Source organism: Lynx canadensis, chromosome B1 (genome assembly GCF_007474595.2).
Source record: "Lynx canadensis isolate LIC74 chromosome B1, mLynCan4.pri.v2, whole genome shotgun sequence".
NCBI lineage: Eukaryota > Metazoa > Chordata > Mammalia > Carnivora > Felidae > Lynx > Lynx canadensis.
In genome coordinates, this window is record NC_044306.2 from 186,257,353 (window position 1) to 186,278,768 (window position 21,416).

At 47.7% G+C, this 21,416-nt stretch overlaps 1 protein-coding gene and 1 long non-coding RNA gene across 2 annotated transcripts; one reads left to right on the forward strand and one right to left on the reverse strand.

Moving 5' to 3' along the window:
* Positions 1-280: 280 nt before the first annotated feature.
* SOD3 (superoxide dismutase 3) lies at positions 281-4,875 on the reverse strand. Its single transcript, XM_030314108.1, has 2 exons — positions 4,647-4,875; positions 281-1,062 (listed from the first exon to the last, which is right to left on the reverse strand). Exon 2 carries the CDS (start codon positions 1,044-1,046, stop codon positions 306-308), a length of 741 nt encoding a protein of 246 aa, XP_030169968.1. The 5' UTR covers positions 1,047-1,062; positions 4,647-4,875; the 3' UTR covers positions 281-305.
* Positions 4,876-4,984: 109 nt separating this feature from the next.
* On the forward strand, positions 4,985-6,220 carry LOC115511629. The gene is made up of 2 exons (XR_003968120.1): positions 4,985-5,178; positions 5,893-6,220. It is a non-coding gene; the product is annotated as an uncharacterized LOC115511629 (long non-coding RNA).
* Positions 6,221-21,416: the final 15,196 nt, after the last annotated feature.

Sequence of the window (21,416 nt, forward strand, 5' to 3'; positions counted from 1 at the left end):
GGGAGGGTAGGTGGGTCATTTCAATACGTCCAGGGCTCCTCAGAGCTCGAGATGGGGGTCTCAGAGGGCACGGCCTGCCCTCTGGATGCGGAGGGGTGTTACCGCATACGTGGTTGGAGGCCTCAGGGTGCAGGGGATTTTCGGGGAGACCTCAGCCGCGCAGAACTGGGACCCCGGGCGAGAAGGTGACTCTGGGAGCTGGGGGGAGAAAGTCAAGGCCGGCAGGGGGCAGGTGCCTGGCGCGCGGAGGAGCGGCGGGGCCCGCAGGGGGTCTCCGCGGGCCCCGCCCCGGGCGGGGGGCGCGCTCAGACGGCCTTGCACTCGCTGTCCCGCCGCCGCTTCCGGCGCTCGGCGTGCTCCTGCGCCTGGCGCGCCCAGGGCAGCGGCCCGCACACGCCCACCACGCAGCAGGCGAGCCGGGGGCCCGCGTTGCCGTTCTCCACGCTGGCCGCGTTGCCGCCGCGGCCCAGGTCGTCCTCGCCCGCGTGGACCACCACGGCGCGGCCCACGATCGAGTGCGGGCCGAAGAGCGAGGCGGCCAGGCCGCCGCGGTACTTCCAGAGGCGGCCGTCGCGCACGGCGAAGTTGCCGAAGTCGCCCGGGTGCTGCGGGTGCGGCACGGCCCGCGGGTTGTAGTGCGCGCCGGTGGAGTCGCAGCCCTGGCTCAGGTCCCCGAACTGGTGCACGTGGATGGCGCGGCTGGAGTTGTTGGGCTCGGCCGGGAAGCCCTCCAGGTCGAAGAAGGCCTCGAGCCGGGCGCCGGGCACCTGCTGCCGGAAGAGCACGAGGCCGCTCACCCGGGGCTGCGCCGCGTCCAGCGTGGCCGACGGCTGCACCCGGCAGGCGGCGTGGAGCGCGGCGTCCGGGCGGTCGCCCGCCGCCTGCCGCTGCGTCATCTCCTGCCAGATCGCCGTCACTTTCTCGTGCATGTCGCGGATCTGCGCCGCCGTGCTGGAGCCGGGCTCCTCCGGGTCCGGGTCGGACCAGGCGCGCGAGGCGCGGGCAGCCAGCAGCAGGTAGGCACACAGCAGCGCCGGCGCCAGCATGGCCGGAGTCGGGCACCTGCGGGCGCCCCCAGGGGTGGAGCAGAGCGAGCCTTAGTCCCTGGCAACGTGAGGACCCCAGACCCCAGGGGCTTCCTCGCCCAGCGCGCATTCCTGCCTTTGGCCCCGTGCCTTTCTGGGCCTGCCATGCTCCGGGACCTGGGTCAGGTGCTGTGCTTGTAAAGATGGCTTTGACACAGTCTCAAGCAACTCATGGGGATCTTTTCGAGCCGCCAGGGTGATCATGGCCCTCTCAAGTCCTGTCTGCATCACTTGGAGGAAGTCATGGGGCAATGGGGGGAGAGTCTCAGGGCACATAAGGATGGCCCTTCCAGACCTTCCCCTCCCCCATCACCCCCTGCCACCCTCGCTAAGCATCCTCCTGTACAGACAGTTAAGACTTCCTACCCCTCATTCTCGGCCCTTAGAATAGCCGTGCCCTCTCCCAAGTGTCCTGCCCCCTCTTCTCTGCCGGGCACAGCAGACTTGAAGACAGAAACTCGGTTTTCCTCCTCATCAGCCCCAGCACCTGGGCCCACACCTGGCTGTAAGGAGACATTTAATATGTGATTGTTGAATGAGGACTTCACCGAGGGACAGGCATGTCATCAAGTCATTCTAACACCATCCTGTGATTGGAGATGGATGAGCTCTGGGCTGGGGAAGGACAGAGAAAGTAGTACCCATCCCGCCAGGGGAACGCCAGGAACGCTTCCCCAGAGGAGATGACATTTGAGCTTGGTCTCCCAAGACAAGCCGTTTTTGAGCTGAACCAGACTGGAGACTGCTTTCAGGCAGGAGGCACACCCTGACGTGTTCACAGCCTGTGAAAGGACACGGCATGTCTAAGGGACGGGGGGGGGGGGGGGGGGGGGAGATTTTGTGTGGGAGAAGTAGAGACAGCTGGAGGGAGAGGAGTTGCCCAATTGCAGCAACCCCGATGGGAACCAGTGAAGGCCTTCACCAAGGTGGAGGCAGCAGTGCTGGAGGGGTATGGACTTGAGAGACATCTTGGCTAGCACGGACAGTGGGGGGGGGGGGAGAGGGGGGCACGAGCCGGCGCGATGACTGAGTAGCCAGCAGGGGAGACTGGGCTGGGCCCATGGACAGAGGCCCTGAGAGGACAGCAGGGAGGGTGAGTTCAGCCGAGCCCCCGGGGGTGAGAGTCTGGTCGGTGACGCACGTGGGGTGTTTGGTAGACATTTGGAAACACAGGTCTGGCGCTTGGAAAAGGCAGCGTCACTGGGAGGGGTTTTCCGTGTCGACTGCACGTCACATTCCGGTTCATAAAAGTCATGTGCCCAGGCCTTGCCCGAGAGCTTCTGATTCAGTGGGCATGAATTATTATTTTTGTAAAGCTCCGTCAGAGATTCTGGGACCCAGCCAGAGCTCGAGAGTCAAACACAGGTTCAAATCCCAGTTCTAACGTTTGCTCATGGCGATATTGTGGGGGAGTTACCGGCTCTGTCTTAGCTACCTGTAAAATAGGGTAATGTCACCAAGGATCACGGCGAGGATTAAATGAGGTATTATATGGCAGGCCAGTTTCATATTTTTAAGTGCATCTTCAGGGGTCAGGTCAGCGGCACTTTCGAGGGTCTTCTCCAGCCCCACAGCAGGTACCATTTTAAAAATAAACTCTGGGGTTGAGGATTTTTTTCTTTCCGTAACCGTTACAGAAAGGCAGTCTAGTATGGTGAGTACAAGAAGGTGGTTCTGGAACTCACTGTCTGAAGCCTGCCTCTGCCACTTACTCTCTGAGGGTTTAGTTATTTTTATTGCAGAGTTAGGCAGAGTAACTGCCGGACTGAAAACTGGTGGGGCTCCAGCTCTTTCCTGAGCCTCAGTGTGTTTTTTGTTTTTTGTTTTTATCTGCAAATGCATACCTCAGGGGCTGGCTGAGACTTCAGGGAGACAGTTCGAATCGTTAACATTTATCAAACACACAGAAGCGCTGTTAAAAAGCACTTTGTATATGTTAATTCGTATAAGTCTTCCATGAACCCTATGGGGCAGGTGTCACTGTTATCCCCATTCCAAAGTGCAGGAAACTGAGGCACAGAGAAGCAAGTGTCTCGCCCGAAGTTACACAATAAATAGCTGAGGGCAAGATTTAAAAGTGTGTGGTCCAAGCCAAGGTTTAGCCACTACACCGAATGGCTCTCAAGTCGAAGGCACTTAGCATAGAGCCTGGTTGGTAGAAAGTTCCTAGTATATGGCGACTCGTAGCGACCAGAGGGAAGCTGCTGATAGAAGTTTCGGGACAGGGGCACCTGGGTGGCTCCCTAGGTTCGGCATCCGGCTCTCACTTTCAACTCAGGTCATGATCTCACAGTTTGTGGCACCGAGTTCCTTGTCGGGATCTGTACTGACAGCTTGGAGCCTGCTTGGGATTTTCTCTCTTCCTCTCTCTCTCCCTCCCCTGCTCATCATGCTCGCTCTCTCTCTCTCTCCCTCCCTCTCTCAAAAATAAATAAATAAACATTAAAAAAAAAAAAAAAAAAAAGGAGAAGAAGTTTCAGGACAATCAGGTGAGAGATGCTATTGAAGCCGTGACAGGAGGACGTGATGCCCGGGAAGGGCTCCCAGGAGGAGTGGCGGGAAGGTAGGAGAAGCCCAGAAAGTGAGGTCCAGGGAACCACCACCTCAGACATGGCCTGGTATGGGGTTACCGCCCTGGAGCCCCAGGGAGCAGGAGCGGAAGTGAGGGACCGTCCCAGGCCTCAGCCTCAAGCTGTCCACCATCATTGCCTGCCCCAGCCCCGCTGGCCGTCCTGCCCCCCAGGAGGGCTCTGCCAGTTGGAAAACTCTTCCTTAAAAACCGAACAAAAACAGATGGCGCGGGGTGTGTCGATGAAGCTTTTTTTCAGAATTGGCTGGGTAATAATTAACATTTTAAGGAGATTCTTTTCTCTTGAGAGAAAAAGCATCTTCCTCCACCTCAGGTGAGCCGGGACTCCTTGGTTCTCAACCTGGACTTCTACGTCCTGAGGCCGGTCCCCGGGAGGCTCCCCTTTCTCACACACACACCGTGTCCCCCTGAGATCGAGCTGTGAAGGACCAAGTGGTTTCGGGGGGCCCTGCTATGTGCCTGGTCTGGAAGGGAAGACAGGTCATTGGAGAAAGAGGTCAAAGGAAGCCACCAGGCCTGTGCCTCCTTCCTGGGTCTGGATCTGGGAAGACCGTGGCCCTTCTGACACCTTCCCTGTGTTCCGGTCCCTCGGCCCACTCCCAGAAGGAGCCCTGGACGTGAGCCTGAACCGGCCAGGAGCCCCCGCTCTGTGCCTCCGCCAACCAAGCAGGTGGTTCTGCAGGAGGAGGTCCTGGGAGAGGCGGCCTTCCTCACTCGGGATCACTCCTGACACTAAAGTCCACTGGGACTGGCCTCCGCGGTGCAAACAAAGGACAACAGTTCCTTTCTCCCCGGAGGCCTCCCTCACCCCTTCCCCACCTCTCCGCTCGTCCCCTCCCCAGCAGCCAGGTTCTGTCATTAGATGACCGGTCGCTTTCCCAAGAAGCACCCCCCCCCGATGCCCCGCCCCAGTTTCAGACTCAAAAAACGCGCTCTGGGAAGAAGGAAACGAACTCCAACTTGGCACCCACCTTTCCCGCTCTTCCAAGAGAGCTTTCCTCCTGAGAAGCGGGGAGCTGCACCCAGCGTTCGCAGGAATGCAGGCTGGCTCCTGAGGCCGGGCTGTTTGCGGGCAGCGAGGGGAAGCCGGCCCAGGGGAGTGGTCACGGCGGGGAAGGAAAGAAGGCCATTGGGCTGACTTTGCGAAGGAATGTAGGCCAGGTCCCTAGTCGTCTGATTGCCTCACCTCCTCCTCTGACTCCACCCGCCTCCGTCTCCACCTCCGCCCTCCCCAGCCCCCGGGCTCCCTGGCCAGTTGTTCCTTCCTGTGACTCCACTGAGTGGCGCCCAGACGGAGCCAGTGACCTTCAGCCGGCAGCAGGGGGATAAGAAGGAGACAGAAAGCAGCCTGTTTGGAGAGATGTACAATGGTCTCTTTCTTGAGCGGCCTTTAGCTCTTCCCTGATTTCCTCAGCTGTTGACTTATTTTTGCTCGATGCTACCAAGAAGGGAATGGGCCCCTTGCAGATACACGTGGTGTTTTCGTCCCAGAGCCTTTGAGAGGTGAGAGGCAGGAGGGTGGGGGGGGTGGGGGCCGTGCACTCCGGCTGCCCAGGCCCCGCTGTGTCACATCCTGACTTTGCTCCCGGACCAGCTCCCCCGGGACCTCCCTTTCATCATCTGTAAAATGGGGATATGATGTCAACCCGGCGGCTGGCACACAATCAAACTCCTCAGCAATCATCATCACTGTTGTCGCTTTATTATTAAAGTTCTCGAGAAGTCTTTGGAGAGTATGTGGCCCAGGGCACCGCGAGCCTTTTCCACATCCCCCCCTCCCCCAGTGGCCTTCCTTCCTTTGCTGCCATCATCTTTTCTCAATCACAGCAGCACTTTCCTGAAATAGCAGCTTTTCTCTCCCAGAAAAGCCCACATGGGAGAAGGCAGTCCTGTCTGCCTGCTTGTCCGTCCTCCAGCCTTCTTTCCTTCAACAAATGTTCTGTGGGTGCTCACTCCATGCTGGGTGCCCAAACCTGCAGAGGCCCCTGCCCTCTGGGGGTTCGTAGTCTGGGAGGGAACGGTGGTGTCGACAGATCCATCCAGTACAGAGTGAGGAGTGAGGCTGCAAAGGGACGGACAGGGCCCCTAGAGACCCAAATACTAGTCCTGGCAGCCGGAAAGCTTGTTCAAAATCTTAGATTCTGGGCCCCACCCGAGGCTGAGTGAATCAATTGCCAGCTTCCTAGAACCGTTTGTTTGTTTGCTTGTTTTTTCAAGGTGGTCATTCTGGCGGGCAGCCAGCTCTGGGATCTTCTGTTCGCCCCCACCCTTCCTTTGGCAACGGCACCTCAGTTTTCTGCATTTTCATTCCATGCGGGTGGAATTGACTTCATCCCTCACTCCAGAGGTGGGCTTGTGACTCATCAAAACATTGCATTGGTTCCAGGATAATTCACGCAGGGCCAGTGAAATGTAATGCCACTTCTGCCGGGACTTTTAGAAAGACTGGAGTTCTAGCCACCCCCTGGCCCCCACTGGGGGAGAACCCAGCTGAAGACTGGGCCAATGTGGAGGGAAGCGGAATAAAAGTTGAGTGAAATCGTGACTCAGGGTTAGAGTTTGCACCCCTGGATCTAGCTGTACCTGAAGCTCTGTTTTTTTACGTCAGTCGATACGTTCTCATTTTGCTCAAGTTGTCTGGGTTTTGTTTTCCGAACTGGCAACTGAACACTTTGCGGAACACTTTCTCATACGGTATTTTATGTAACGTTTGTATTCATGGCGTGGGATGGGCGTTAGCTTGCCCACTTGGTAGATAAGGAAAATGAGGTTCGGAAAGAACCCGGAAGGGGCCCAAGGTTGCAGAGCCTAGAAAGTGGCAAAGTCGAGAGCTCAACTCAAGACTCTGATCCCTAAAGCCTGCCTCCTTAATCGTTACACTTTACTACCTCGCAGGCTGAGAGATGAAAGAAAGAGACAACAGGTGAGCCGGCCCCCCGCGGCTGTCTCCTCGCATCAGTGACTGCCTTGCAGCCAGACGCTGAACTGCTGACCTCTCTTTCTTTTCACGTCGGTTAATGTCTAATACAACAACCGAAAAAATCAAGGGAGTGTTGTAAAAGCAGCAGTATTAGAAAATGCAGTCCGAGGTACTCCTGTCTGTGTAGAAGAGATCTCTGCTAGAGAACTTTGAACTTCCTTTGTGCAGGGACACCGATTATAGTTTCCTTTTCATTGTGTTCAGAAAACGCATAGAACAAAATTCCACCAGGAAATAAAGAGGTTCCCACGAGGAGAAAACTTTTCGAAGCAGTGATTAGGGTCTCCAGGTGGCGTCCCTAAAAGGCCAAATTCTGTGTGATGATAGTTTAACCCAACCCGAGTACTTTAGACACGCCTAAGAAGACTCCCAACTGTGTCTTGCTGCCTCAGGTTGGCCCAGACACCCAAGAGGGAGGGAAATGGAGTCAGGGAACGACAGGGTCTAAGTTTGGATCTGGGTCATTTTGTCCAAACACATCAGGGTAATACAGGGGCAAGGAGGTCCTTGTTAGTAAGGTTGGGCAAAGAAGCATCATTCTTAGTGATAGCAATAAACTAATAACATCTAGCATTTATTAAAGTGGCTCTTGTGTGCGGGGCACTTGTTAAACAATTTGTGTGCACCTTTGCATCCCCGTGAATAGCCCCGCTCTTCAGTGAAGAAGGGAGATTGCATTCTGGGTCCGTGGAGCATTCTGGCAAGTTTCCTCTTCCCTGTGAACGCGTCACCCTTCCGCTCACAGGTCAGGACAATGTGTGCGAATCAGAAGGTAATGAAAGCCAGTCAGAACCAGGACCTTCTCAACTAATTACACTTGGCTGGCCATGTGACGAGAATGACCAATGACAGGACACGACAGCGGTGCCTTTTCCAACCAGAAGGCTAGGGTGTGCGAAGGAAGTTACTCTCAGGAAAGCACCAGAGTGAGACCCTTCCAGGCGAAGCTCTGCACCCGCCCTGACCCTGCCTCCGGTTCCCCTTCCTGCCCATATCTGCGAGAGGAAACAGGTCATTCCTGCTTTACCTACCGTCTGAAAACAAGATAGCAGCGTGAATAACCAAAAAGCACATCGGGCGTGGTGCCTCTTTCCTCAAAATAATCGCACAGTGTATTCCTCTTGGGAAAAGGGAAGCATTTTCAGCTTACTTTCTTGTCCTACTTTAAAAAAAATACTTGCCGAGCGCAACGACCACACCTGCCCCCCCCCCCCCCCCACTGTAGAAGCTGGAAAGTCAGACACTTGCTTTCACCCAGGGGCACTCATGGGACCCAGTAATCCGGCAGTGAGATCCAGAACCTGATGTCGCTTTGGGGAAGGCAGAATTTTAAAAGGGGCAGAAATGGTTGGTGCCTCTTTCCTCTTCCTCTTGCCTTGAACGTGGGTGCGACGTCTAACGACGCGGCAGCCACGTTGGGACTGCGTGTCGGCAAGAGTGAGAACAGAAGGCAACAGAGGGGAAAGATGGAAAGAATCTAGGTCCTCAGAAACCTCATGGAAAACGTGGTGAAAAAAAGAAAAAAAAAAAACTAAATGAAACCCAGTGCCCCACTGAGCACCTTAACCAACACCCGTGCAGCTCTAGTCTTCTTGTTCTAGGAGAAAAGAAGCCTCAAATACGTTCTCCTGTTAGTGAGATTCTGTTATTTGCAGCCAAATTCATGCCCAACTGGTACGGTTAGATGCCAGACCCTTCGGTGGGCATCATGACTAGGAACTTGTAGAAATCAGAGCCTTCCTTCAAGCAGCCTGTAGTCTATTCGGAGAGACCTATATATGAGAGACCAAAACATAGTCCTATAGGGAGGATATAGTCACTCCCATATTTTACAGATAAGGAAATAGATTCACAGGAGTTAACTGACTTGTCCAGTGTCATACCTATAGGTACAGAGGAGGGACTCATGCCCAGGTGGCTGAGCTGTCAGGCTCTTGACCTTGTACCTCACCAGTTTTGAGGCTCCATTCACCATCTCTTCACTTTTCCCATGCTGTCACACACACACACACACACACACACCCTGCAACCTCACCCTGAAGAGGCAATACTGTCCTCACTCAAGACCCTAGAATGACCAAACTAACAGAAAAGATGGGCAGAAAAACTCCTCAGGAATTTATGCAAAAAGCACAAACGTCGCGACATGTAGAGAGTGAAATCTAGAGACAAAGGCGATAGAATATTCTCTACCGCTAGGGTTATGGAAAATTGTTGCTGGAAGCAGCTATAGAGAAAAGAGAGGTCCTGTGACTCAGCTTCTGTTCTAGAAGAGAAATTAGAAAATCTACATGCTAACAGGATTCAAAAAGCCTTAGAATCAAGGCCCGGGAACGAAAATAGGGGAGCAGCCATGTGATTCATTCAGAAAACAAATCCAATATGGTTCTGGTCCTTCTTAAGTGATGGTTCCAAAGGGAGTGGGTTGGAACCCCCATCAGAGCTTCCAAATCACTGTCGCCCACCAGGCCCACTGAAGGGGGCAGCAGCATCTGGAAGATTGGGACAGTTAGAGTAGTTAATAAATTGAATTAATTTTGGAGCAATCTAATAAAGTCATGAACCTCCTCATAGTGCTTCTGGGCCCTGGCCCAGATGTACAGGGCACCACCTTGCCCTCTCTGGAAAGAACAGGAGAGAGAAAGTCGGGTCTTATGACATTCTGCTCACAATGGAAAGGTGAGAGGATCTACTGGTGGCTCCAACCAGGGACCAAGACATGGAACTTTTTGAGTGTTTCCCTCAACTTTTGTCCATCGCGGTGTACGAAGCTTTTCACGTTGGTCTTTCTCCACAAAACGTACATCAAATACAGGCGTTTATCTCTCATTGGCCTATTTCCCTCAAAAGCCAAGGCAAAAGAGATGGGATCTAACTATTGGTTCAACTCTTTTATTTTACTTATGGAGACATGCTTAATAATCAGAGCATTGTTCTAGTTGGGTTTTATCTATCAGAATAAAGTTGTCTTTTCATTTGTGAGCATATATTCATTATATAATCACTAGTATAGACTTGAAATTGCTTTTGCAGCTGAGAGCAGCTATTTGTAAAAGAAAATGGCTATGCATAGCCTGAAACCAGCCTCCCTTTTCTTAATTCTAAGCCTCAAAGTTAGATCATCTCAAACGGAACTTGAATATTTACTGTAACAGGAATTGAAAATTCAAATGCCTGTGGGGGCCAGACAGGTTATACAATGAATAAAATAGGCCAAGTGCATGCCCTTTCCTTTTTGCCTTTAAACACACAGCCTTCTTATTTACCTCGTGTCTTCATATTGTAGTGGAGATCTTTATCTGAAGAAATATTTGCAGCTCATTGAAAAATAGCAATCCAGCCCCCGGTGCGTGGGCAGAACGCAAGATGCCAAGTCTGTTGGGGGCAGGGGCAGCCCAACCATGTGTTGCCATATTGGAATGCAGCCCATTACCGCCAGATCTTCCACTCCTCAAGAGACGCCAGAGATTCAGATTTCCACATGATACCTCTCATTTTTTAGAAAGTAGTTAAGGGGCACCTGGGTGACTCAGTCGCTTAAGCATCTGACTTCGACTCGGGTCATGATCTCCTGGTTCGTGAGTTCCAGCCCCACATCAGGCTCTGTGCTGACAGCTCATAGCCTGGAGCGTGCTTCAGATTCTGTGTCTCCCTCTCTCTCTCTACCCCACCGCCCCCCTCACACTCTGTGGCCCTCTCTCTCTCTCAAACAAATAAACATTAAAATTTTTTTAATTAAAAAAAATTAAGAAGTAGTTCATTAGGGTTATTTGTTGCCTACAAGAGTTACATATGAAATATAAAGGCACAGGTTGGCAGTAAAAGGATGGAAAAAAGATATACCATGTGAACAGTAAGCATAAAATGAGCATGGTTGTCTTAATAGCAGATACGGTAGATTTCAAGACAAAGACTGTTGCCATGGTCACAGAAATTGGACAGCTCATGATGATAAAGGCACATTTATCAGAAAGACAATAATCCTCAGTGTTTATCTCTCTAATAGCAAAGCCTTGAAATACACTAGACAAAAACTTACAAAGCTAAAGAGAGAAATAAATCCACAATCATAGTTGCATATTTTTAACATACCCTCTTACTAGTTGATAGAAGAAATAGTATTTAGATTATCTGAACATTATCAACCAACATGACTGAAATGATATTTTCCCAAGAATTCAGAATAAGTGTTCTTTGCAAGTTTACACGAAATGTTCACCAAGATAGACCGCATCCTAGTCTGTCTTGTTTCATTAAATTTGAAAAGGTGAAAGCTTTACAGACTATGTTATCTGGTTGCAATGAAGTAAGAAATGGAAATCAGTAACACTGAGAGATCTAGAAAATCCCTAATGCATGGAAATTAAATCATGCACACTATATAATCTGTGAGTCAAAGAACCCATAAGAGAAATTAGAAAATATTTCTGAGTGAGTCATAATGAAAGGAACATACCAAAATTTGTGGGATGTAGCCAAAGCAGTTTTGAGAGGAAAATGTATAATTTTAAATGCCTAGAAAAATACAAAGGTTTAAATGTTATGAAGCTATAAAAGTAGCAGCAAATTAAACCCAATGTATATAGAAGGAAAGAAATAGGAACGTAAATCAATGGAATTCAGAACAGATAAACATTACCGAAAGTTAAAAAAGCCAAAAGTGGCTTCTTTGAAGATTATACAATTGATAAAGCTCTAGCGAGACTAATTAAAAGAGAGAGAAATCTGAATTACCATTGTGAGAAATAAAAAAGGCGTATCACTTCATGTCCTATAGCTAACAAAAGGATAAGGAAATATTTTGAACAAATTTATGGTTGTAAATGCAATATAGCCCCATATATTTAAAGTCTATTTTCTAGGGGCGCCTGGGTGGCGCAGTCGGTTAAGCGTCCGACTTCAGCCAGGTCACGATCTCGCGGTCCGTGAGTTCGAGCCCCGTGTCGGGCTCTGGGCTGATGGCTCGGAGCCTGGAGCCTGTTTCCGATTCTGTGTCTCCCTCTCTCTCTGCCCCTCCCCCGTTCATGCTCTGTCTCTCTCTGTCCCAAAAATAAATAAACGTTGGAAAAAAAAAATAAATAAAAAAAAATAAAGTCTATTTTCTAATTAAAAATTTTTTTCCCACAAAGAAAGGTATAGTCCACATGGTTTCACTGGTGAATTCTACCAAACGCTTATCAAATATTTGAGAAGTTATACCAAACTTACACAAACTCTTGCAGAGAAGAAAGGAGAAAATTCTTCTCACTTCATTTTATGAGGCTCGCATAACCCTGAAACCAAAATCTTGATAGACCAATATCCCTCATGGGCCTGAGAAAAATAATAGCGAAAGAAATCCAGAAAATATATGTGGAAAATATATCATGGCCAAGTACAATTTATCTCAGAAATGCAAGATTGGTTTAACATTTGAAGACTCATGGATGCAATTCACCACATTAACAGAATAAAGAAGAAAAATATTTTATTTTCGTGATAAAAAAACTGTTAGAAAACTAGAAATAGAGAGGACCTTCCTCAATTTTATTAAAGGCAGCTATGAAAAACTTACGGGTACTAGCATACTTAATGGAGAAATCTTGACCACTTTCCACTTAGGGAACAAGGCAAGGATATTTGCTTTCTCCACCTCCATTCAACATTGTAGTAGAAGTCTAGCCAGGGCAATATGACAAGAAAAAAAACAAGGGAACAAGGCAAGGATATTTGCTTTCTCCACCTCCATTCAACATTGTAGTAGAAGTCTAGCCACGGCAATATGACAAGAAAAAAACATAATAAAAAGCATGGATATTGAGAGAGAAGAAAGTAAACATACAAACGTCACGACTATCTACATAGGAAAGTCGAAGGGCTATTAAAAAAACACTACTATGAATAACAAGAGAACTTAAGGTCATATAATACAAAGTCAGAAAATAAAAATCAGTTGGAACTTTATATACTAGCAACAAACAATTGAAAATAGAATAGATACTATTTATAACAGCACCAAAGAAGAAAATACTTAGCGATAAATTTGGGAAAAAAAATCTAAGACCTCTGTACTTAACGTGTACAAAATGCACACAAATGCAAAATGTTTCTGAGAGATATTAACGTAGATGTAAAAGCGGGTATTCCATATTCACGAATAATAAGATTCAGTATTGTCAAGATGTCCATTATCTGACTGTAATTCTAGTCAAAATCTCAGCAGACTTATTTGTAGAAATTGAAGAAGTGGCTTCACATCGTACGTAGAAAAGCAAAGGATCTAGAATTGCTAAAATAATTCTGAAAAAAAAAGTTCACAGACTAATACTACCTGACTATTGTAAGACTTTAGAATAGGAGGTAAATCTTTGTGACCCTCAAGAGGGTAACGATTGCTTAATAGAAGGACGACAGGCAGAAGCCATAAGAGAAGAAATGGACGAACGGACTTCATCCTAAGTAAAAATGACACCCCTGTGAAACTGAAAAAACAAATCACAGCCTGGGAGAAAATATTCCTAATACATAGATCTACCAAAGGATTTGTATCCAGAATATATAAAGAACTCTCAGAACATAAGAAGAAGAAGAAAGATGACCCAATTTTTAAAACAGATCAAAGAATTTAACCAGTGGCTTCACAAAAGAAGATATATAAATATAAGTGTCTTTATTGGTCATCATGAAAATGCAAAACAAAATCACGATCGAATGCCACTTGATCAGTGTGCCTGCTAAAAATAAAAAGACTGGCAATGTAAACGTTGGTGAGGACGTAGATTAACTAAAACTCATACATTTTGGTGGGAGTATAAAACAGTACAACCACTTTGGAAAACTGTAAGTTTCATATAGGGTTAAATACATATTTAACATGTGATCTGATTTTTTCCCCTAGATATTTACTCAAGGGAAACAAAAATGTATGTCTATACAAAGACACAAGGGTATATGTAAGAGCTTTAATTGTAAGTTCTACTGGAAACATCACAATTGTTCATCAGCAGGTGAATAGATCATTTGTGTTATATTTCCACAGTTGAATATTGTTCAGAAATAAAAAGCTGTTGGCACATACAACAATGTGGATGGACCTCAACACTATTTAACCCTGAGTGACAGAAGCCAGACACAAAATAGTGCATACTGTATGATTCTGTTCACATGAAGTCCTGGAACAGCTCAACTAATCTATTATCATAAAAGTCAGAATCGTGAAGGGGTTAGGGTACAGGGGCATTGGATATGAGTGTGTTAGACTTGGCTGCAGAAGGACTTGAGAAGTTTCTCTAGGGTGATCAGGTGTTCTATATACAGAATATTGAATACGGGATGCTTACGTGAGGGTTTACATTTGCCAAAGATCATGCATTTTATTGCTTGTAAGTTATACTTTAATAAATTTGGAAAGCAGAAACGTTTGTAAATGGCCTGATAACAAGGTTGGCAGCTGTTGGGCTGACCTCATTGGTGTGAGGATAGCCTCAAGTTCAAAGTCTTTCCAGGCAAAGTCATTCAAATGGAACTTTGTATGATACGTTGTTGGTCCTTAAAATTCAGTCTTGCAGCGTTTGAGATCAGACCTCTAATGAGCCAGCATTCTAGAGTAAAAAGAGAAGACTTCATGGCGGGGCTGGGTGTCTTGTTGAGGTATAAAAACAACTGAGGCTAGCTGGACCCGCTCTCCCTGAGACCTTAGGAGAGGTGAGAGCACTGCTCTTGACCTCATGCTGACTGAGTTGGCACCCCTCCCAGCATTTGCCCACTCTGAACCCTGGGGTTCTCACACATAAGAACAGAGACCGGAATTGGGTGAGGATTAAAGGAGATATGGATGTAAAAGTAATAAGAGAGTGTGTGGCATATGGTAACCACATTATGTAATTTTATCACTTGTTTTTGAGGATGTCTCATTTTCTACACTGAGCTAGGAAAAATAGATGAAGATATTAGGGTGGAGTTAGGAGACAGTTGTGAATATAAAATTAATTTTTTTATATAGTCACGGGTGACTGTCTCCTCTTTAAGACTCAAGAGACTGGCACTATGTGTTTCTTGTATTAACTGGATCTCCTTACATTGCACAAATGCAACTCATGTCAAATTCAGTAATTGGGGTTTTATTTGTTCATGTAACTAAAAACCCCAGGAGCTTACATTCCAGTAGCTCTGCAACCCCTGATAATTCCAACAGAGTCCCAGGTTGAGTCTCACAGAACCTATTTGGGTCACGTTTGCCCATCAGAACCAACTCCTGAGATTGGAATACGAGATTGTGTCATAGACCCATCCCTCTAGCCAGGAGTTGGGCCAGCACACCAGAACCACACGGGGAGAGAGGGAAAGACAGGGTTCCCCAAAGGAAAACACAGGTGCCTCTCTGTCCTGTCCTGGCTCTGTCCGTCTGGCAGGCGGTTCCTGGTACAACTTGTTCTCCCCTGGTTCTCCACTGAATACCATGGGGCTTTATGCGTTAGCAGATTAGCATTCTGGGGAGGAATTAACTCTTGCGAAGCTGCCTATACATCATGTGATCCTGTCATCACTTTTCACATCCATTCCCAGTGAGGCACCAGTTCTGGAAATTCCTAAGAACATTAGCTCCACACTGAAAAAAATTAAAAAAAAAAAAAAGACTATTTCCAATAAGCAACCATGATTTTGCTTTGTTATTAAACAGACTTTGGAATCTTTTTCTTTCCACTTAAACAGAGTTTGGGTTGACTTCAGCACGCTCTAGTAAAGTGAAGGTGACTCAGTTGGGAGGAAAAGAAGGGAGGAATTGTGTTTTTTTTTCTTCAAATATTCCCTTTTTACAAGTAGACTGTTTGGTCCCTTGGGAAACTTTAATTGCTTCCTGTTATGAGACCAGTCAAATAGGATGAATGAATTAGACCATTCAGTTGGAACCATAAATGTTAGCTGAATGGACAAGAAAACAAGCCCTCCTTTTTTAAGTAGCAGCCAGACAGTGTTGAAACCAACGTTGGCAGTAAGTTGGTAGAATCATCGTCGTCATTTTGTACTTTGGGGTTTTCTGCATTCGCAGATGATGCAACATGTGTGTAGAGCCCACTTTGGTTCCCTGGGCTGATCGATCCCTGCGTTTCCTTTCCTTTTGTTCAGGTATCCAGCTCTACCCAGCAAGATGCAGGGGCTCAGCAGGGAAAGTTTCTGATTAGTTTAACTGGCACACAGCGTTCCCCAAGGACGGCCAAGCGGAGGGATGGAATAATCTGGGTCCCTGAGGCTATGATGGTTCTGCACCTGTGTCTTTTTTACCTCTGGACTTCCCACTCTGTGATTTGTTACGTAAATTAGTGCAAGCCAGGGGTTCCTTTTATTTGGAGCCCAAACTAGCACAGCGTACCCTGCAAGGAAGTGGCCTTTTATGCAGGCGGTGTTCAACAAAAAATGTTTTTTCCCTTATCTCCTCTGGGCACCAGAACTCAGACTGCAATTTGCAATTAGCTCAACCCAAGAGTGACTGCCAAGGAGGGCTTTTGGCTGCAACTAACGGAAAATATGATAAAAAGTTGTTGAAACACTTAGATGTTTGTCACATAGAACACAAAGTCTAGAGCCGGCAGGGTGGCTCCGTTATGCCGTCGGAGCACAGGGCTTTCCCGCGTGTAGACTTCTGACCTCACGCCTGTTGCCGCATGGCTGTGCCGTGGCTTTTGCACATCTGGATGTTGACTCTGATTTCAGGCAGGAAGAAGAAAGGGGAGGAGTAGCAGCCCCCTACTTCCCAGGCTTCTTTGGCTTATGTCTCGTGGCCACGGGGCATCCCTCGACGCTTCAGAATTTGGCAGAGCAAGTGCTCTTAGCCGAACGTGTTGCTACCCTAACAAAATTGAGTTTTCCTTATTAAGAAGGAAGGGAGGATGTGTACTAGGTAGGCAGCTAGCCCTGTCTGCCACACGGGTCCAGGTATTTATCTTTGGTTCTTTAAGGCACTAAGGAAGTTCTGTAATGTAGGATTTTTCTAAAGACAGTGAGGAGGTCAGATGAGAAGGGTTCGTCTCGGTCCGTGAATTAACTGCTGCTGGTTACCTTGAGCGTGAATAGAGGCTGTCCACTAGAAACTTGGGTTCCTTCTCGCAGTTGCCGTCACTGGGTGGCTGGGGCTGCCACGAAGCTGGATGTCTGAGCCTCAGGTGCTCAGGGCATGGCCACAGCTTCCCTGAGCTCAGAATTCCTCAAGCAGCACCAAATGCCATTGGCCAAAGCATTCGGGTGGCCAAGCTCAGATTAGGCGGAAGGGTGTGTGTAAACATACGAGGGGAGCTGTTAATGGCTTTGAATTCCACGAGGAGGGGAAGGGAAGGGGCTGAACAAACCTTGCCTGTCTCATGACTTGCCTCGTAGCCAGCACCAGCGCCCGGCCCCGCCCCCGTCACGTTTATTTAGGAGACAGCCTTGACGCAGGAGGCAGGCCGGGTGGTGAAATAGGGTTGCGTGCAATTTTGGAGTCTGGCTCAGAGTCAGAGAGACTCAATAATGCACTTATTCCCACTCCGTAGCTCCACATGTGTTTTTAATCATCCATCCTGCGGCATGAAGGCAAAACCTGCTCTTGGGCATTTGGAGAAAAGCTAGAGGGATGGTCTCACTCTGCTCTGGCCAAGGCTGACCTCGTGGCCACGTGCAAGAGCACCTTATCCAAGCAAAACGTGTTGATTATTTTTAGCATAACTTAAGCCCCGGGAGACTAATGAGGTGCTAACAGTGTGTGTTAATTATGCGATTTTTGTTGTCTTCATTAAAGTTAAGATTCTCAATCCTGTTTGCCACCTGAAATCCCAGAGGGGCCCCATCACTCTTCTGACCCTGGCATCTTTTCGCTTCCTGCGGTTCACACAATCACGTAAACATATTGTGTTCCCCCCGCGGAGAATCCGATGAGCGCGGCTCACACACCCGGAAGACCTCGGATACCCCCGTTCTAATCCCTGTCCGTTTTTCATCTCCATTGCTGGTTGTTCGATCTTACAGTAAGCTCATGGTGCAGGAAGCGAGCGACATTAGCTCATTTTTGATCATCTAAAATTGACTGCCCTTCAACTCACAGAAAACTGCCAGAGAAGCTGAAAACCAGGAAAAGGAGAAACACAAAAATCAGCTTTCGTTGCTTTTCCCGGCATTTTAATTAACCAAGGAATTGCGTCGCATACACACGACTCTGATTATTTTAAACTCCTGCAATATACGATATACCTCTGTCCCGAGTGACAATACATCCCACCCAGAATAACCTCTTCTCAGGAAGAGATAATCACCTATCCCAGACTCATTTGAAGCAGCAATCAACATCCCTTTCATGACTTTGTCTGCAATGCTGATGTTCTGGAGAAGCTTTATTTGGCAATGGTGTTAGGGGCCTTATTGCAAGTCCAGGAGGTAATGGGGTTCCGGATTTCAGTTGAGGGCGTCTTAATGATGGCCTCATCAGGGTGTATGAGGTTGTAATGAAAATAGCAGGCGAACCTGAGTGGCAAATAGCACATTAGGAGTCTTCCTAGTAATTAGGGTTGTCTAAAAATGGAAGGGGCTGTCACATGAGGTGGTGAGCTCCCCATCACCGAAGCAGGGATGTCTAAGCAGAGGCCCTTGTCAGGTGGGGGTTAGGCTCCATACTCTTTTGCGCCCCTTCCAGCTTTCGTCTGCATTCTCTGATTGTTCTAAGCCCACACACAGAGCAGGAGTGTTGACTTTGGGAATTTGAAAGTTGGGTTCCATAGCGGGGTGCGATAAAGCGGAAAGTCAGGCCCGCCTGGGCTCCAGTCTCCGCTCAGAACTTTGTTCGCACTAGGTGACCATGAGCAGGTGACTTAACCCTCTGTGCCCTGTAAAATGAAAATTGAAATCTATCGCTTCTAGGGCTGTTGTGTTACAAATAATACACGTAAAATACGAGGCCCAAGGTAAGCACTCAATAAATCTCAGCCCCAGTTACTCTTTGGAGCCTACTTCTGTCACTTTTTTATTCCCTCTCTACTTCAGCGATAGTCTTGATTTGTAAAGGCAAGAGAAACGGAGGGCTCATAGATACTGGAGAAAGGTCGTGCTAGCAGCTGGACTCGTTGCCCAAAGAAGGCTGAGCAAATTTTCGTGGTAAGTCCCCGGGTAGATTCTGCTGAGCAGGCAGAATCCTGCAGCACCGCGGTCTTCCTGGGAAAGAATGTTGATGGCGTCGAGTGCCTGTCACATACTAGACATGCCCGTATTTTATCTTAGTTATACCACTGCCATATCAATTCTGAAAGGCAGGTCTGATCATCCCCATTCTACAGAGGAGAAAACTGAGGCTCACAGACATCATGTGCCTGACCCAAGGACATATGGCCGTTTCCCAGATCCACCTCACCTACCCCATGACCAGGCCTCCCGAGCATTCTGCTGCGTCCTCCATTCACGGGGCAGAGTAAATCCAGAGGTCCAGTTGCCCTCTGGAGAAGATACTCCCACCTGCTGGAATATGGGAGATTTAACCCAACCAACGGGCGCCTGGGAAGCTAGTGTTTGGAGAACTGAGATAGGACCTTAGTTTGTAGATTCTGAGCCAACCGTGGTCTGCCACTAACTTATGCTTTACTTATTTATCTTGCACTTTGTAGAGGGTGTGCATATATCCGTTGCATCTTCATAGCCTCTCTTGGCCACAGGCTTCGACATTTTAAAGTACAGAAAGGCACGGGGCGCCTGGGTGGCTCAGTCGGTTAAGCGGCCGACTTCGGCTCAGGTCATGATCTCACGGTTTGTGAGTTCGAGCCCCGTGTCGGGCTCTGTGCTGACAGCTCAGAGCCTGGAGCCTGTTTCAGATTCTGTGTCTCCCTCTCTTTGACCCTCCCCCGTTCATGCTCTGTCTCTCTCTGTCTCAAAAATAAATAAATGTTTAAAAAAAATTTTAAAAATAAAGTACAAAAAGGCATACAAGGCAAACTCACCCTTGCGCCCTGTTTCCCAAATACCCAGTTCTCCTCCCCAGAGACGATGAGTTTACCTGTTTCTATGTGCAGTCTCCCAGAGGTCTTTTTTGTTTCTTCAAAAATTGAAGTTTACATATAGCTATTTTAAAGTGCACAGTTCACTGGCATCTAGCGTATTCATAATGTTGTACAGCCACCACCTCCCTCTAGTTTCCAAACTTTTTCATCAACCCAGAAAAAAAAGACCACAAAAAATCACCGTTAAGTAACAATTACTCCCCATTTTCCCGTTCCCGCATTCCTTGGTAACCACTAAAGTGCTTTCTATCGCTATGGATTTGCCTCCGTGTGTGATACATCATATAAAAGGAATCACACACAGAATATATGACCTTTTCTTTTGGGCTTTTTTTCACTTAGCATAATGTTGTCGAGGTTTTGGCACGTATCTGTTCTTTATTCCTTTTAACGGCTAAATAGCATTCTATTGTACACACATACCACAGTTATTTATTCATTCATCCGTTGATGGACATTTGGGTTGTTTTTTTTTTAATTTTCTTTAAATGTTTATTTATTTTTTTTGAGAGAGAGAGAGAGACAGAGTGTGAGCGAGGGAGGGGCAGAGAGAGAGAGGGAGACACAGAATCCGAAGCAGGCTCCGGGCTCTGGGCTGTCGGTACAGAGTCCGACGAGGAGCTCGAACCCACAAGCTGTGAGATCATGACCTGAGCCGAAGTCAGACGCTTAACTGACTGAGCCCCCTGGGCGCCCCTGGGTTGTTTTTATCTACTGGCTATTACGATTAATGCTGCTACAAATACTTGCGTACAAGTTTCTGTATGGACGTATGTCTTCTTTCCTCTTGGGTATATACCTGGGAGTAGAATTGCTGGGTCATATGGTAATTCTGTACTTACATATTGAAGAATCAGAGGTTTTTAACATGTAGTATCCCCCGTTGTTATACAGTTGCTAGCACACGAGGCACATTGTGCTCCCGCTTGCTTTATTTACTTGACAGTAGGTGGTGGAGATCTTTTCAGTGATATGCTAATAAATGTTTAGCACCAGCGCTTATGGGGTAAGGAGGGCTTTGATGGGGTAGCATGTACAGATTCCCATGACATAACTGCCGCCATAGCCAATGTCAAGCTGTGTGAGGTCACTGACTGCAGAATTAGGAACACAGGCTAATAATCCGCCCTTACGAACGGGTCCAAGCTACCTCCAACACACAACTGGATCGTTCCATATCAGAGCATGAAGAACTGCCTCATTCCCTTTTATGACTGCATAGCATGTCATTTTAGGATGCACCATAATTTTTTAACCAGTCCCTCGTGGTAGACATTTAGGTTGTTTCCAGTCTTTTACTTTCATAAACCTGGTTTTAATGGATAACCTTGTGTGTGTGTCATTTTTGCTCATGTGCAAATATAGCCGTAGACATGGTTCCATGACTTCATGAGATTCACTGTAGGAAGAAATTCTCAAAAGGCAATTTATTCCTTCATTGGACAGTTATGGTGTTAGGAAGAATTCTGTGCAAAGCAACTGTCTGGTTTTGCCCCAGTTTCCTTGTGAATAAAATGGATGCAAATTAACCCTCCACTTGCCAGCATTAAAAAATTAATGTCAAACTTTGAGATGAAATTTTAAAGCACTTTTTTCTTCTTGGAGGCAGGAATTTGTGTTAACACAGAGTAACGTGGTTCACACTTGGCGACCTAAAGAGCTCTCACAAGTAGGTTGATGAGAAAAACATCCATTCCCTGGACATTGTGACCCTACTCTACAGCCTGATACACATGTGATTTGTAGCAAAAGGATCCATTCAGCTGGTTAAG